We start from the raw sequence: 16,689 nt of genomic DNA on the forward strand, positions 1-16,689 counted from the left end.
GGGAAGTTCTAGGTACAAACTATTTAGACCCTTCACAGAACATAAACATTCCATGCATTCTCAAATGTTTGAATGAAAACATGCTATCATGATTTGAGTTAGGTAGTATTCCTATGTCTTATGTTTCTCTTTTCTGTCTACTGATGCTGTTAGGAGAAGATACTTTTAAACATTGATCTTTAGTAGGTTTGAAGACTTGTTGTATTCCTAAGAAAGGGACACGGTATAGTATGCTGATTGAAGTTTGAGAAGACTGAGTGTCTTCTGTTATATGAATGATTCTCTGCAAACCTGCTAATCATTATTGGTTTTCTGGGGGACGTTCTTAAGGGGGACGTTGAATCTTCTCTGCATCATTGTCTGTTTGCTTCCAACAATTCTGTCATGGAATGTTTCATAATTTGGAAACTATTTTCAGAAAATGCATTCTTGATCACATAGCTTTCTGGAAATGTACCATTTGGTCACCTGGTAATACTCTTTGTTTTGCATGTTTATACAATCAACTTTTCTATTAGCTACCGTCATCATGTCCAACTCTCTTCACAGGAAATCTTTTTGAAAAATTCCTTCACCTTTAGCACTTTGCATCCTTATATTTGAAGTAAATACTACTTAGTAAAGTATATATTTTGATTTTATAGTGTTTCCTCCTATTTTTGACAACTAGATGTGAAAATTCAGTAAGAGCTCAAGTTTTCTCCCAAGACACTAAGAGAAGAGACACAAGAACAATGGATGCTTCTGTGGTAAATACACCCCAGGTCAGTGTCATATTCACATTTTAATGTAAACTTCATGATGCCTTATGCCCCTGTTTCTCTGAGGTCAGCACCAAACTATTGGCACTGAAGTCATACATTGTAGTTATTGTCATGTGTTTAGAGAGAATTAAATTAGGAATCTCTGTAGGAACATCATGTGGCTCTTACCTCTGAGCCATGTCTTCATGCAGGTGGGAGCTTGTGACTTTATATAACAATGTATATTCTAGTTTTTCAAAAAAAGGAGTAATCATAAATGATAATTGTCTATGCTATATTCTTGCTAGATGAATTAGCTCAAATACTGAAGAGGAAGATACAGTTGAAAAGAAGAGGTTTAAATTTTCATTTCTGTTCATTGTAATTATTCCTCATAAAACAGCTTCACAAAGTACTTGATTAGATGTGTTTTTTAGAGCATTGGATATATGCAATGATTTTACACTCCTTACACTAAACAAAAAGTGAGTTTATTTTATCCATGCATTCTGCAGTCTGAATCAAACCTCTTTGTTCTAGAGAGTGTGCAGCATTATAACTGGGCCTCAGGATCTGAACTGAGAATTTTGGAATAGAGTCATGTGAACACAGTTTCAGACGGCATCCATGTAGTGTCCATATTTAATCAAGGTTGACTGGTGTACAAATTCAAAGCATACTTTTGCTAATTATAACCTTACCATCTGAGACATGACAATGAGATTCTGTTTGGTATCAGCACATATTTCATAAAGGTACATTACTGCATCTAGAGTTCAAATGTGTGTGTTGTATTCCATAAAAGTTTGCTGATTGCAAGACTATTATGTCATCCTGTTTGTACAGAGAGAAAAAAGTACAATAGTCCCTGAATGGTAAAGAAAGTATCTTTTAATAGAATTAATTTGTAATATTATTGCCTGTGTTTCCATATGTTTCCTAAAAATTATGTGTATTGTCTATGAATACTGCCTATAAGTTGCAGCATAGAATCTCAAGGATCTGAGATGACATCTTGTTTTGTAGTGCCATGTGTGTGCTGGCAATCTAGTTACATTTAAAAGGACTTTAAGATATTGCACACTGTAAACAGGAGACAAAAGTTTACAAATTTAGTCATTTGGCATTATTTTGTGGTATGCAAGTCTTAGAAAACATCAGAATATTCATGGAGGAGAGACACCAAATTAATGTAAGCAATGTACTATATCTACGTATACATTGTATTTAAAAGAGTAGGCATGGGGGACTTCTAGAAAACACATGTCCTTGAGAAATTGACATGCCTCATCTATATCACAAACACCTCTCTAATTCATTAGGTCTCCTTGATAAGGGGGAGGTTTCCAGACAAGGTTTCTCTGTGGCTTTGGAGGCTGTCCTGCAACCAGGCTAGCCTGCCTCTGCTTCCTGAATGCTTGGATTAAAGGTGTGTGCCATCTCTTCATGGGTCGTTAGCTTTCTTTTATACAACAAATCATTTTGTGAAGCAGTGGATGGTAAATAGGCAATTTTGCATTGCAGGGTCTGTTATCACTCAGGGATGTGTCTGTGGACTTCTCACAGGAAGAATGGGAATGTCTAGACTATGATCAGAGGGCTTTGTACATGGATGTGATGTTGGAGAATTACAAGAATCTGCTTTTTGTGGGTAAGAGTTCTCTTCTAATAGATTTTCTGATTCATCCTTTTCATTTCCCTACTTTGTGTATCTGTAAACTCTCTGAAACTAGAAAGTCCCATAAATGAAGAAAATTTGGTTAACAAGAGACCTGGTGTTTCATTTACATTTTCTGTGTTCTCTAGAAGAGTAACGAAAGCTTTCTTCTCTGTGATCTCTTTCTACCTCGTTTGTAGTATACAAAGAACATTTCAAAGTTCAAAGAATATTGACTTGTCAGGGCATTGAAATATATTGCCATACTTATCATAATTAGAATATTTTAATATTATTACTGGATTTAACTCTTCTACTATTATAAACAATGCAAAAGGTTTTAGAGAAAGAGCTGTTGGGTATAAGAAGGTTGTGAGGTTAACTAATTTATTTTATGATTGCCATGATTAGTACTGGCACAGCATGATATTAATATTTCTACTTTAGAGCCTGAAGCGAGAGGACACGTTTAGTTCCCTGCAAATGTGGTTTATGAATTCCAAGTTATGTTACTCTGTCTCAAATCGTAAGATGTAGGGAATCATTCTTCATATGATCATTCACAGATCGTCTTTCTCAAGCTCTTTCCTTCCCAATCTGAACCAGCTGCAATGGACAGTATTTATCTAGAACTAGAAGTCTCTTTACCGGAATGACTTAGGTCATCTAAATTTGTATGACAGTTGTTTAGTTTGGTCTATTTGTGGAACTCCTGGCAGTGGGATCAAAACTTTTCTCTAATGCTTTGACGTGGTAACCGGAATCTATTCCTCAGAGTTCATTGCTTCAAGCAGCCTTAATGCAAAGGGAGGAGCTTAGATATACCTCAACTTAGTATGCAATGCTTTGTTGACATCCATGTGAGATCTGCCTCTTTTAGAACACAAACAGAGGTGGATTTATTGGGGCATAATGGCGAGCCATGCAGAGTGAATACAACAATTATGAGGAAGGGAAACTGTAGAAGGATGTCAAATAAATGAAAAAAACAATGAGTAGGCCATTATTGGTTACTGTGATTTACTGTAGATCAAATTAGAGATTCTGAACATCCATTTATTGATTCTTAAAAAGAAAAGTCCTCTGTTAAGAGTCCTGTCCCTGAAAGCTACTAGTTTATATGTCATAGAAAATCTATGATAACATCAGGTACTGAATCTGTTACTCATGCATTAATTACAATTATTCACAATTGTACTAATTTTTCAGAGTTCCATCGCATATGTTGCAAATGGAAGACAGTCTTGCACCAAGGCACAAAGCATTTTATCCATGACCATGAAACTATTCAAGAGAAGTCTTATACATATAATGAATCTGGCAAAGTGATTCCTGAATCCTGCCAGTGTATACCTTTTTACACAATGGATACTGCCAAAAATGAAAACAAGTACAGATTTGGTAACCACGGAGATGCCTCTAATGAAACCTTAAACCTCAACAGACACAAAATTGGAAATGATGGGGAAGAACCTTGCAAATATCAAGATAGTGTAAACTTTTTGTATTTGTGTTCCATCTTTAGCCAAAATCAAAGAACTCACATAGGAAAGGAAGACTACAAAAATGCAGAGTATGATTCATTTTTTGAGTCTAATACAGAAACAAAACGTAAAGAAACTGATTGGGGAGAGCATCCACATCAATGCATGCAATGTGAATTCTTCAAGACTCACTCAAACCTTATTAGGCATTGTGGATGTAGTAAATCCTTTCTGAATTTTTCACAACTCAGTATATATTACAAAATCCTTTGTAGAGAAAATCCTGACAAAGGTACTGAGTGTGGTAAGTGCTTTAATTATTTATCAAAGTTTGAACGAAATTTCAACATCCACACCAGAGAGAAACCTTACAATTGTAGTGAATGTGACAAATGTTACACAGAGAAATGTAATGTTACAACACGTCAGAGAATCCACACAGGAGAGAAACCTTACAAAAGTAGTGAATGTGACAAATCCTTTTTCAAGAAACACAATCTTACTACTGGTCAAATATTCCACACAGGACAGAAGTCTTACAAATGTAGTGAATGTGACAAAACATTTTTCAAGAAATACCATCTTACAACTCATCAGAGATTCCATACTGGAGAGAAGCCTTACAAATGCCCTGAATGTGACAAATCTTTCACTGAGAAGCATAATCTTAAAGCTCATCAGAGAATCCACACAGGAGAGAAACCTTACAACTGTAGTGAATGTGGAAAATCCTTTTTCAAAAAAGACTATCTTAGAGCTCATCAGAGAATCCACACAGGAAAGAAACCTTACAAATGTAGTGAATGTGACAAATCCTATTTCAAGAAATACGATCTTACATCTCATCATAGATTGCACACAGGAGAGAAACCTTACAAATGTAGTGAATGTGAGAAATCCTTTTCCAAGAAATGCTATCTCACAACTCATCTGAGAATCCACACAGGAGAGAAACCTTACAAATGTAGTGAATGTGACAAATCCTTTAACAGAAAAGATTATCTGAGAGCTCATCAGGGAATCCACACAGAGGATAAACCTTACAAATGTAGTGAATGTCACAAATCCTTTTCCAAGAAATGTTATCTTACAACTCATGTGAGAATCCACACAGGAGAGAAACCTTACAAATATAGAGAATGCAAAAAATTCTTAACCACAAAACGAAGTCTTATAATTCATCAGAAAATTCACACAGGAGAGAAACCTTACAATTGTAGTGAATGTGCCAAATCCTTTTCCAAAAGTGACCATCTTAAAACTCATCAGAGAATCCACACAGGAGAGAAACCGTACAAATGTAGTGAATGTGACAAATCCTTTTCCAAGAAAGACAAACTTAAAACTCATCAGAGAGTCCACACAGGAGAGAAACCTTACAATTGTAGTGAATGTGGCAAATCCTTTAAAAGAAGAGAACATCTTAGAACTCATCACAGAATCCACACAGGAGAGAAACCTTACAAATGTAGTGAGTGTAACAAATCATTTAGCAGAAAAAGCTGTCTTATAACTCATTACAGAATACACAAAAACACCTTAGAAATGTAGCAAATTTGAGAAATCCTTTACTGTTGTTTCCAGTTCTTAGAAAGTGTTCTGGAATATTTCAACACAGTGTGAAAACCATGTTTTAATAATATTAACCACCAGAAAAATCAACCTGAGAAATATTTTGTCTAAAAATAATCTTGATTACATATACAAGTATTCACACAGGAGAGAAAACTTAAAAATGTAATATACACGCAAAAGACTTTTCCAGACTCTCAGATCTAAGAACGTTTATGAAAATTCATAACACAGATAAATTTCCAATGGGAAAAAATTGTTATGTGTTTCAATCAAACCCTGTCCTTTGCTAAACCTGACACTCCACACTACGGAATCATGAACATGACAAATTTATGAAAGAATTTTAAGTTATTTTCAAATGTTAGAAAGCATCGATATTTGTGACAATTTTGATTAAAACATTATTTGTTCAACCTCAAATAGTTCTTAATGAAGGTGAAATGCAGAATCCTGAAGTATGAACTGTTGTGTAAGTGTCCTGGAGACGAGAATGATCCATTCTCAAAGAAAGCTGATTAGGGCAGTACCACAGCAATCAAAACAGCTTCAAGAACTCCCCAGCACTGACAAGATTCAATGTGTTTAACTCAAATGAAGAAGCTGAGAGAAGTCATAACCCTTAGAAGAATAATTTAACCACTAAGAAAGGATTCTCTTTAACTTGTACATATGCTTACATGTATGCAGTGTGAATTTTTCATAAGCTGTTTCATAGCTGGTTTTGAATTCCATGATAGCAACTGTGTTTGAGTCCCTCATGCTCTGATAAGCAACTGGTTCCACATATTCCTGTACTCAATTCTAATAAAGCTCTTTAGTTCATTGAGTTGAGCTTCATTTTGTTTATATTTTCCAGATGGGGCAAGTAGATGAATGCGCAAGTTGTACCTCCCCAGGAATTGTATTTCACAAACATATGCCCAACTTACTAATTGTTTCTCCAAATTTGTTGAAAACAAGAACTTGATAATACCATAGCAGTTCTCAGCCTATAGTCTGTGACTCATTTGAGATTCTAGACACTTTCACATGGGTTCCTAAGATATAATATAACATATTTCAAATGATCTTAATAACTGAGATATTATGCCTTTCTTGGCTCTGTGTATAAATGTGTCAGATTCACTTTTCTTTTGTGTGTGAACTAAGTCATCTGGAGCATCGTGGTTGTGGAATTTGAGTTAATTATATAAAGTTTATTCTAGAGAGAAACATTTTCCTTCCCAGCAGCTTTGGTTTTTCTATGCCAGTTGCCTGAGCTCTACCATGTTGTAGCCCCCAAATAATACACAAAATGCTGTATTAATTATGAAGCTGTTGGCCTTGTTTGTTTCTTACTGGCTTGCTCTGACTTAAGTATTTATCCCATAATTGTTAATCTAAGTATTTCTCTTACCAGAGAGAAGTTTCCGGGCTTCTTTCCCCTATGGCAGTTACATCATGACTCTCTGTGTTTCTCCTATCCAGAATCCTCCTGGACTCCTAGTCGCACCTTTCTTGCTGCCCTATTGGCCCACAGTGCTTTATTGACATATACACAGGACTTCCGCATCATCTCTTTTCTGTCTAAACAAAAAGTAAGGTCTTAACTTTAACATAGTCAAATTATATGTAACAGAACAGTTATCAAGGAAGAACACATTTACAATATTTTAGCAAGATTTAAAGAAAATATCATCCATCTGATACTTGTGAGTCCAAAGTTCTATAGGTCACTCATCTGGTATCATAACTAAGGAAAACTACAATTATAACTATCTGTCTTCAACTCCATCAAAGGCCACAGAATGATAATACATAATCACTAGAATTGACAGAGACATCTTGCTTCCTGGACAGTCATCCGTAGTTCCTCTATAATGTTGGGGCATCCATCTTCAGCCCATAGGCCACAGTGTGTCTGGAACACTTCTCAGCAAAGCAGGAAATTTCAAACTGTCCATCTGCATTGGCAGTCTGTCAGTCATTTTTCTGGGTCCTGCAGAAAGTCTCGTAGAGTCTTCCATGAAGCAGGAACCCTGAAGGATTATTTGAGTTCAGCAGTCACTTTCCTGTGGGTACTGCATATCCAGTTTATACAGCAACATTCCAGCAGTCTTGGAAAGAGCAGTTTCTTGCCTAAATGGCTAATCTTGCCATGTTGAAAGCAAACTCCATAACGAGTTTCTTCAATGCCTATCTTCCTCTCAGACATAATTGGGATACCAGGAACAGACATTTCTCATTGTCAAGAAAAACCCTGAACCATTTTAAATGCCATTTTCAGAAAGTCTTTGAAAGGTTTGAAGACTTTCTATCTATCTCAAATATATCTCTGTATATCTCGAAAACCTAACTGACCTAACTATAAGTTCTAACTATTATATAAATAACTATCTATAGTCTGTATTTGATTATGCATTATATGCTAAAAGACCAGTAAAAGCACAATAATTAATCAAAATGAGAAATATACATATCACAAAATTGACCTTGAATTTGTATCAATAAATGAAAAACCATTCCAATACAAAGTACTCATTTCCATACCATAATCCCCTTTTTCCTTTAAAATAGATTGGTTGTGATCATTAACAAATTATAAGCACCTCCATTCAAATGTAAACAAAGATTTATAAACAATATGGGGATTTTGATGCTGCTCATTCCAAACTGCTTTGTGCAGGAAGGGGGTGCTGTTCATACCATGAGGATCATGACAAAACTCAGAAACCTGTATAAGTCCTTATTTTCGGGGTGTGTATCATCTTAGCTGTTTTAGATGTTGAATCATTTGGGCCATTGCTTCTGGGGGTCTTGTTTCATCAAACCACAGAAGCCTGGAAGGAATCCACAGCTATTCATTTTCTATAGAAATTTAAACAAAAACTCTTTTCCAAAGTAACATATCCTTAGACTTAAATTTTGAAGTCAAGGCATTTTTAAAAGGTATAAGTTGAATTAACTTAGCAGCATTTATACTCAAGTGTAGTTTAATAGTTGTTCCTTTCTGAGCAATCAAAAAACTGAAAAACGCAATAGCATACAGTATCCAGACTGTCTGTTTATTTTCGATCTTCACGTGGCTTATTTATTTATCTATTATTACATTATTTCTTTTACTTTTATTTATTTTTCTCTGAGAAATGGTTTCTCTTTGGAAACCTGCCTGCCTCGGCCTCTGGAGCAAATCCTACTGGCGTGTGCCACCACAGCTGGCTTCTCTATTTATTTACCACTATGTCATTTCTTTTTCTCTGTCAATCCTATGTATATTTTTAAACACACTGTAAACCTTTATAGGTTTTTCTTCATCCAAGTCTGACTTTACTGTAAAACTTTATGTTTTTCTGGCCACGTGTCTTATCTGTTAAAATCGTGGCTGTTTAAACTGTAGTTTTCCAAATGGTGGGCATAAGCATGATTCCAGCTCATTGTCTCAGTCTACGCTGACATCCAGCAAAAGCTGCTGGCTTGCAGATGTGTTCACTGCCACATCCAGCTATATGTACAACTTTTCAATTGTTAATTTTTAGCAGAGGTCCTTAAAGGAACCATGCTGGTTTTTTATTTTGTTTTTGGTTTTGTTTTTGGATTTTGTCTTTGCTTCTGCTGAGTCAGGAAGACTCCCATTCTTTTGTTTCTAAAATTCCTTTAAAGCTTCTGTCGTTCTACATGGAAATTCAATCCCACATGGTGACACAATTTGTAGGAAGAAGCCTTTTCCTTGCCAGCCAGCTGCTTTGCTTTTTCTCTGCCAGTCACATGGGCTGTGCCATGTTTTAGTCCCCAAATAATACACAATATGCTGTATTAATTATGGAGCTGTTGGCCTTGCTTTTTTCTTACTGGATAGCTCTGACTTAAGTATTTATCGCATAATTGTTAATGTAAGTATTTCTCTTACCAGGGAAAAGTTTTCTGGCCTCTTACCCCTATGGCATTTACATCTTGACTCACTGTGTTTCTCCTACCCAGAATCCACCTATCTTGCTTACCTATTGACCAACAGTGCTTTATTGACATATACACAGGACATCCACATCAGTCTATCCGTGTGATTTTGGCAATAACATATTCTATTGCATGTAAAAGCAAATTTGCCTAATTTGCTGCCCTCAAATCCTTCAGTAAATCCAAGCTTCCATCTTTTTTTTTTCTATTTTTTTTATTTTTTATTTTTTTGGACTGTATCACCTTAGAATGTTTGATTTTTTTAATTTTATTTTCCAGTTTAAAAAAGGAGAAACATGGCATGTACTCTCTCATATATGGATTTTAGACTTAGATCTCGGGAATGCCAGCCTACAATCCCATGGCCAGAGAGTCTGGGAAACAGAAACTTCATTTAGTGGCTGATGGTAGAAGAGACAGACTCCCTTGGTTAAGTAATGAGCTGAACCCAAGCTTCCATCTTACATGTGTATCTTGTACTTGGTTAGCTTTTTTCCTTTTCATTTCTTTTAGCTATGTTTCACTTACTGTTCAGCTTTGGTTCAAGAATAGAAGCAAGAAAAAGTATTGTAAAATTTTTCCTACTGTTTAGTTATATAGATGATGAAGTATTGTGCCTCCAAACAGACATTGATATGTCCTCTTATAGTTTGTAGTATTAATTCTGTTCAAATGTTCTCAGTAACAAATAGTGATATTTAATTATGTCATAGGTAGATTCATTCACCATTACCCCTTTGTCATCCTCTGTCTTCCCTTCCTAGTTAGACATGTCTTCTTCCCAGCTTTCCTCCAATTTCATTTATGGTTTTGGACAAGGTAGCCAGGCATCCAGGCCTTGATATACCCATAATTCCTTCTGCCATGTCATATGGCGTGAGAATTTTTCATATGTCACTTCCCAATCCTCTAGATCTTAAAATTGTTTTCCCCCTCTTCTCTAATGTTCTCTGTAATTTAGAAGGGGAATATGGAATTCTGCTCGTAGCCTCCCCAGTAAACTGTGGATTGCGATCTGTATTTCACCAGTTATGATTCATTGAAATAACTTTTGCCCAGTAAAAACAATGTTTCTTAGACCTAGATTGAAAGCAGGACCAAGACATGAGTGTCAAAGGCAGTTTGAACATATGTACGTGTAAGAAAATATGAGGAACAGATTCCCTCATAGGGCCTGTGCCCTTCACCATCACTGGCTATTGGCCAGTTTTCCTGTGCCATGCGTATATATCCTTGTAACATTTAAGAATGGTGTGGGTAACCCTTTCACCCATAGTGGGATTTGAGCTTGGTTAATCTTTTTTACAGGCTTTTTGTGTGCATGCAGTGACATTCCTGTGACAGATATATAAATCAGATCAGCTATGCCTGCATTCTTAACTTTTTACAACCCTGACATGACATTGTGTTATGAACAAAGAGTTCGTATCAGAGCTGCATGCATGTGTGAGTCAGGTGAGAAATGTTATTCAATGTGGCAATAATATGATTCTCTCTGGTTGGCAGACCCGAGTATGTGGTCTTGGCAGTGGGAAGTCAGCTTTTCCATTCTCAGTACAAAAAAATAAGATGGAGGAGGAAGAGGAGAATAAATGCACTTAAATGTGCCTGTTTATGTGTGCAGTGGGCTGAAATCTACATGCCCTAATGTTTACCAAATATTTCCACTAACTGGAATGCAAGCATTCAAGTATATGAACATTAGGGGTAGTGTAGCTCAAATTCTATTTGGTCCTAATAATAATTATCCCAAGTGAGATATAGGAGTAAAAGCTGAAAGATCAGAGGAGCAGAGCAACCAGGCTCTCCTTCTTCTCTATACCAAATCCTCAGACCAAATGGACAATCCTGTCTCTAGAAATCCTCAAACTTTACTCTGATTCTAAAAAACCACAAACAGAGTGAGCTGAGCTCCTGTCTCCTCCCACCTTATTTTTCTCTCTCAGCGGCCATGCCACACCCATCTCCACTTCCGTAGAGCAGGGTTTAAAGGAGTCTGACTCCCAACTTCTGGAATTATAGGTGTAAGCCACCAGTACCTGACTCTCTCTTATAGACAGAATCATTATCATGTAGCCCAGGATGTCCTTGAACTCATAGTTATCTTCCTGCCTCTGTCTCAGTAGGGCTGGAATTAAAGGTGTCTGTCAACACTGCATGGCTTCAATGGCTATATATTGGCTATCCATGCACCCTGATCTCCCGGCAAACTTTATATTGTAAACCAAAAACCACATATTCCAATAGCATGGAGTACTTTACCATTTAGACTATCACATTCTACACTCTGACCCACATGTATGCATAGCTGTATTTAATGAAAAATACATTCAGTGAGACCACAATATTCCCCACAATCTTTCATAGTCTTAACACAGTTTTAGAGTGTGAAGTCTGTCCAAGGCTCAAGGAAATCTCTTCAATGTAACATGCTATAAAACAAAAATATTGTTTCAACATGAAATGGAAAAGAATACACATTACCACTCCAAAATGGAGGTAAAGTTTCATAGTGAGAAAAATATTTTAAAGTAAGACCAAAGAGAAAAGGTGGGGAAGTCAATATCTTGTTAGTCCATGTTCAGTGCAGTAGACTTAGAAGGTCCTTCCATTCCTGCTGTGTTGGGCTAGCTTTATTGCCTTTCTAGAGCACTTCTAGACAGTTACCTCAGAGACCTGGCATCTCCAACGAATTGCAGTCTCCAAGGCGGTCCAGTATTCACCATCAGAATTCCAGACAATGGCTCCTTCTGGCCTCACAGGAACTCCTTTGCCACCTGCCTAACCTCAGTTGCTTTTCTTGACTGAAGTAGAAAATTTCCCCTTCCTTGGCACTGTTTTTGATGATATCATCAGGCACAGAAATCAACACAGATCCTGACTATGGTAGGGCTGTGGACACGGACATGGTCCTCAGCAGCATCCCAGGCACAGATGACACCATGGCATGGACCATGGAATTCAACATGGCCACAGCATGCCACATAGACCACGGACATCTATGAGGCCATAGTTGTTACCATAGGCTGAAGGCATTACTGGCCCTAATTGTGGAAGAAGATGTACAGAGACTTGGCCCCAGGCAGCAGCCCCAATTTGGGTGTGACCATGGTACCTGTTAGTATCTAAAGCCACTCTAATTGGTAAGGCTCCAGTGGCAGTGTGGCAAATAGACACCAACATGGCCCAAGATACCAGTCCATACCCCAGATATTGAGTTGTATTTTGTGGTATTTGATGTCATGGATATCAAGTCAGATCCTGAGGACTGTAGGGCTTTGGAACCAGACATATCTCCTGGCTTCAGCCCAAGACAGATGCCTCCCAGTGGGAGGACTGGCCACCCCGATCAATATGGCCCATCTGGTAGCATGGCCCTTGGACACTAAACTGGTCACAGGTGGTGGCCCACAACTGTGTATACCCATGGTCTTTATGGCAACATGGGGCTTTGACATCAACAGAGTGTCTTTTGGCTCTAGGGAATTGGCATTCACAGTGAGCTTTGAAGTTAGTAATCACATGAGAAATATGTGCAGGTTTTATTGCATCAGAAATTATATTTTGGTGAGTGTTCCAATCATGGGTGAAATATTAACATTTACAAAGGTTACATTTTACTGCCCAGTAATTTTCCATCTATGATGTCTGCAATCAAGAATTTCAACACAATAGTCAGAAATGTGTCTTCATAGGCTGTGTTATTTTGTTACAGTTTATATCAAGGCAATCTCAGTAAGCATGCTGTGGGAGGATATCAGGCCACATTGTTTTTATCATAGGAAACTCACCATAGACTGAAACATATTTATAAAGCATCATTTGAATAATTAGGATCACTCCCCTGTATCAGAAAAATCTCCCTTTGGTTCACGCGTAGTATTTTGCCCATGCACATATAGACAAAGGTTTTCTTTTGTTTGTTTTTTGTTGTTGTTGTTGTTGTTGCCTACAGAACTACATCTCAGTGCTTAGCTGTGAATCTCTGTTTCTGCTTCTGCTTCCTTCAGCTACTGGTTGAAGGCTCTAGGATGGCATATAAGGCAGTCATCAATCTCATTATAGGGGAAAGCCATTTAAGGCTGCCTCTCCCCTATTGCTTATGTTCCTGGTAGGATTTTACTAGTCCATCCTGCATGCAGTTTTACTAGTCCATCCTACTTCTTTTACCCTGTTCATTTATAGTCCTATTTAGAAACTAGGTTCCTGTGTCTATATGTCTGTGTATTGCTCCTGATGTCACTCTTTAGTTTTCTCGCATCACTGAACTGGTCCAAGTTTCATTCTTTTATTTGAGCATAATTATTTTTCCATATGATTAATTGATAAGGCCTTCTGTTTTAACATACATTTTAAGTGTTTTGGTAAAATTCAGATACTCCCAGCTCCTTGGGAAGGTTCTGTATCTGCTGATTTCAAAGCTTGGGTTTTCAAATCTCCTCTTCCTCTCTTGGTGCTATTTCTTGTGTGGCGTTGGTGAAATCATAGGTGGGAAGAATCAGTGTCAAGATATTCCGTGACATTGTTCTATACTCTTAGGTTTTTTGTGCTTCCTTAGCTGTTTCCTGATTATTATTGTGAGCAATATTTACTGTATTATTTTTCATAGTCATACTCCTTATTCTTCTGACTCCATGCTTTCTTACCTCTTCTGATAGATTGATTGGATTCGATCCATATCTATGGATTTTTTTTCTTTATGGCTGTTTAGGCAACTGTCACTCTGTCTCTGTATGTGCTAGTTATCAATCCCTGAAATAATGGTTGCATATTTCATAAAAAGTTACTTGAACAGAAGCTGAAGTCAGCACAAGGTTATGGTGTGAAAATATTCTTGTAAAAGCACTGTGAGCACTTACAGGTGTAGCATAATATCATGTGTGTATCCTCTCTTATGGGCTGTCACCATTCCAGTCATAGGCTCTTGGCCAGGTTTCCTATGTTTTGCAAATATTTCTTCTTGTCGATCAGTTCTAAAATCCAAATAGAATTCATTTCATTACATAGAAATCTCTCTTCACAACAGGACACTGCTTTGGGAAGCAAAAGGAAGCAACAAGCCACCTGCATGCCAAAATTCTCAGCATTGACTTCAGTTAAATAGAGTGTTTGATATTCACATATTTCTCTGTAAGCCTCTAAATCTGCTTGAATCCCAACAACACAGAGAGACACAGATTATTACCATGTCTTTTCGGTTTGTTCAATAGATGGTGTGATTGTTTTCATATGCAGAAACTTTTCTGTAAGTAACAAACTACATAGAATCATTTATACTCTTTGGGTTCAAGGAGAGGATATTGTTTGAGAAAAAGACAGAGGGAAAGTACATCTTTGCTGACCAGCATACTGCCGATCGATTCTGGTAGCTCTCATTGTCCTGTGTCTATCAGTGTAGGGACATACTGTGCCTGGCAGGTTGGTATTGTGTCATAGAGTGTCCACATCTGAGTAAGGTCATTGACAACTCTTCCCCCCCACAACTATACACAACACTTGGAGCACTTTGAATGCTAACATTAAGGATCTAACATATTTTTTAAACACTGTGCTGGTCCTAGGGCATCTACCCTTTTCTCATTCTTAACATGCTGATATATAAATCACAAACTGATTTAGAACTTGAGCTTTGTGGCTTATTTCAAAGATTATGAGAACAGGACTTTCCCATCGAATATTTGAAACAGTTGATACTCAGTTTTCTGTTACTAACAGTTTGGGATACGTTATTTAATGCTCTAAAATGGACATTTTCCTCTTGTCTGAGCAGCAACTGACACCATGTGCTGAGTTAATTTGCAAAGAGTAGATTACCACTCTGATTTGAGGTGTCTCAAAATATTTCCATTTTTCCACATTGGGTTTAATGGTGTATATAGGATTGTGGCTTTTAATGTACCTTGTACTGAAGTATGTTCTTCCTATTTCATGAATCTAAAATCCTTCACAATGACCAAAGATGAAAATTTACCGTATGACTGTTGTGACTATATTAAATCAATTTTCCTTCTTTCAAAACCTAAAATTTGCTGACTTACATGGATAACTCTGTACATGTTACACAGTTTTTTTTAAATACTTCATCTTTGGAGGGAATTATAGATGGGCATTCACCTTGCGATTTCTGCAATCTCAGATTGCATTTTTCTATTTGCATGAGTTACATTAACTCCAGGCATTAGAATAAGCCTCCTTGTGCCATATCCTTAATGTCTTTTGTGAGCATTACTTTTTTGTTTGATTGGGGTTTTTTTTTCTTTATTTTTTCTCGTTCTTTGAAGTGGAGACTTATTAGACAGCTGTTTGCTCATCAGACAATCTCTAGGCAGACAAAGTTAGAAGCAAATAATTTAAACATTTCTCTCTTTGTTGAGATTTAAGTGGTCCTAGCAGACCATGCTCCACTAGGTTTGGGGATGTGGTTTGGTTTGATTTGATTTGACGTGTTTGGGTGCTTGGGCAGGTTGTATGTGTGTGCAGTAAGCTTGCCTGATGAAAGCTATTATGTAAATGATCCCGTGGTTGGTGGCTGCTTTATAGGACAGGAAACCAGAAGCCAGGAGTTTTGGGCAGAGCCAGGAGGAGCCTCTAGGGTGAACTAGGCTGAAGGAACCAGGAATTCCTCCATTCCCTGTTGTACTCAGAGATCATCATGGTCCAGAACCAGTTAAGAATTTCTGGGTGGTCCGAGGGAAACTGAAAGTCTGGAGCCACCACTGCCCTGCAATTTCTTCCCTTTTCACATTTTGTATCCTTAAAATTGAAGTGAATTTTTCATATAAAAATATACTTTTAGATTTTGATAGTAGATATCCATGTATATTTGTGTATATAATAGATTTGAAAACATTTCATCTTCTAAAAGTTTTTTACCTTGATTTTTGTTCAAGATTTCACATCAACTCAGAATAGAATTTTGCAGGTTTCTATTTTGCAGAAAAGCCCCATTCCTATTGAAATAAATTGCTCCACATCCTTATATCAGAGAAAGCTCCTATCAGTTACGTTCTCAGGTTTGAAGGAGAACATGAAATGTGTGTCAGTGCTGAAATGCATTATTCTGTTCTCTATCTGCTGTTGCTGTTCGCACACACATTGCTCACTGAGTAGTTCATCTTTACAAGACTGCAAAACTGCATGTGAAATGGAATGGATACTTACATGAATTTTTTGCTTACTTGGTTATTGAAGAAGCTTTACACTGACCTGAATGGCAGCTGCAGTAGGTTGGATTCTCACTGCCATTGTTTCTCTGAGTTCTTTCTCTTGTATTTTCTGCAGGTTATATTTTGTTGAA

General features: G+C 37.1%; 1 protein-coding gene across 1 annotated transcript in view; it reads left to right on the forward strand.

Annotated features, from left to right (window-relative positions):
* Window positions 1-734: 734 nt before the first annotated feature.
* The window catches only part of LOC101825891 (zinc finger protein 260-like), a 41,951-nt gene continuing 25,996 nt past the window's right edge, over window positions 735-16,689 (forward strand). Inside the window, 5 exon segments of the mRNA XM_040733825.1 lie at window positions 735-764; window positions 2,268-2,394; window positions 3,610-3,973; window positions 4,160-4,344; window positions 4,411-5,388. Of these exon segments, the coding sequence (XP_040589759.1) occupies window positions 735-764; window positions 2,268-2,394; window positions 3,610-3,973; window positions 4,160-4,344; window positions 4,411-5,388 (1,684 nt within the window).

This window comes from Mesocricetus auratus, unplaced genomic scaffold (assembly GCF_017639785.1).
Source record: "Mesocricetus auratus isolate SY011 unplaced genomic scaffold, BCM_Maur_2.0 Super-Scaffold_100037, whole genome shotgun sequence".
NCBI classification, from domain to species: Eukaryota; Metazoa; Chordata; class Mammalia; order Rodentia; family Cricetidae; genus Mesocricetus; species Mesocricetus auratus.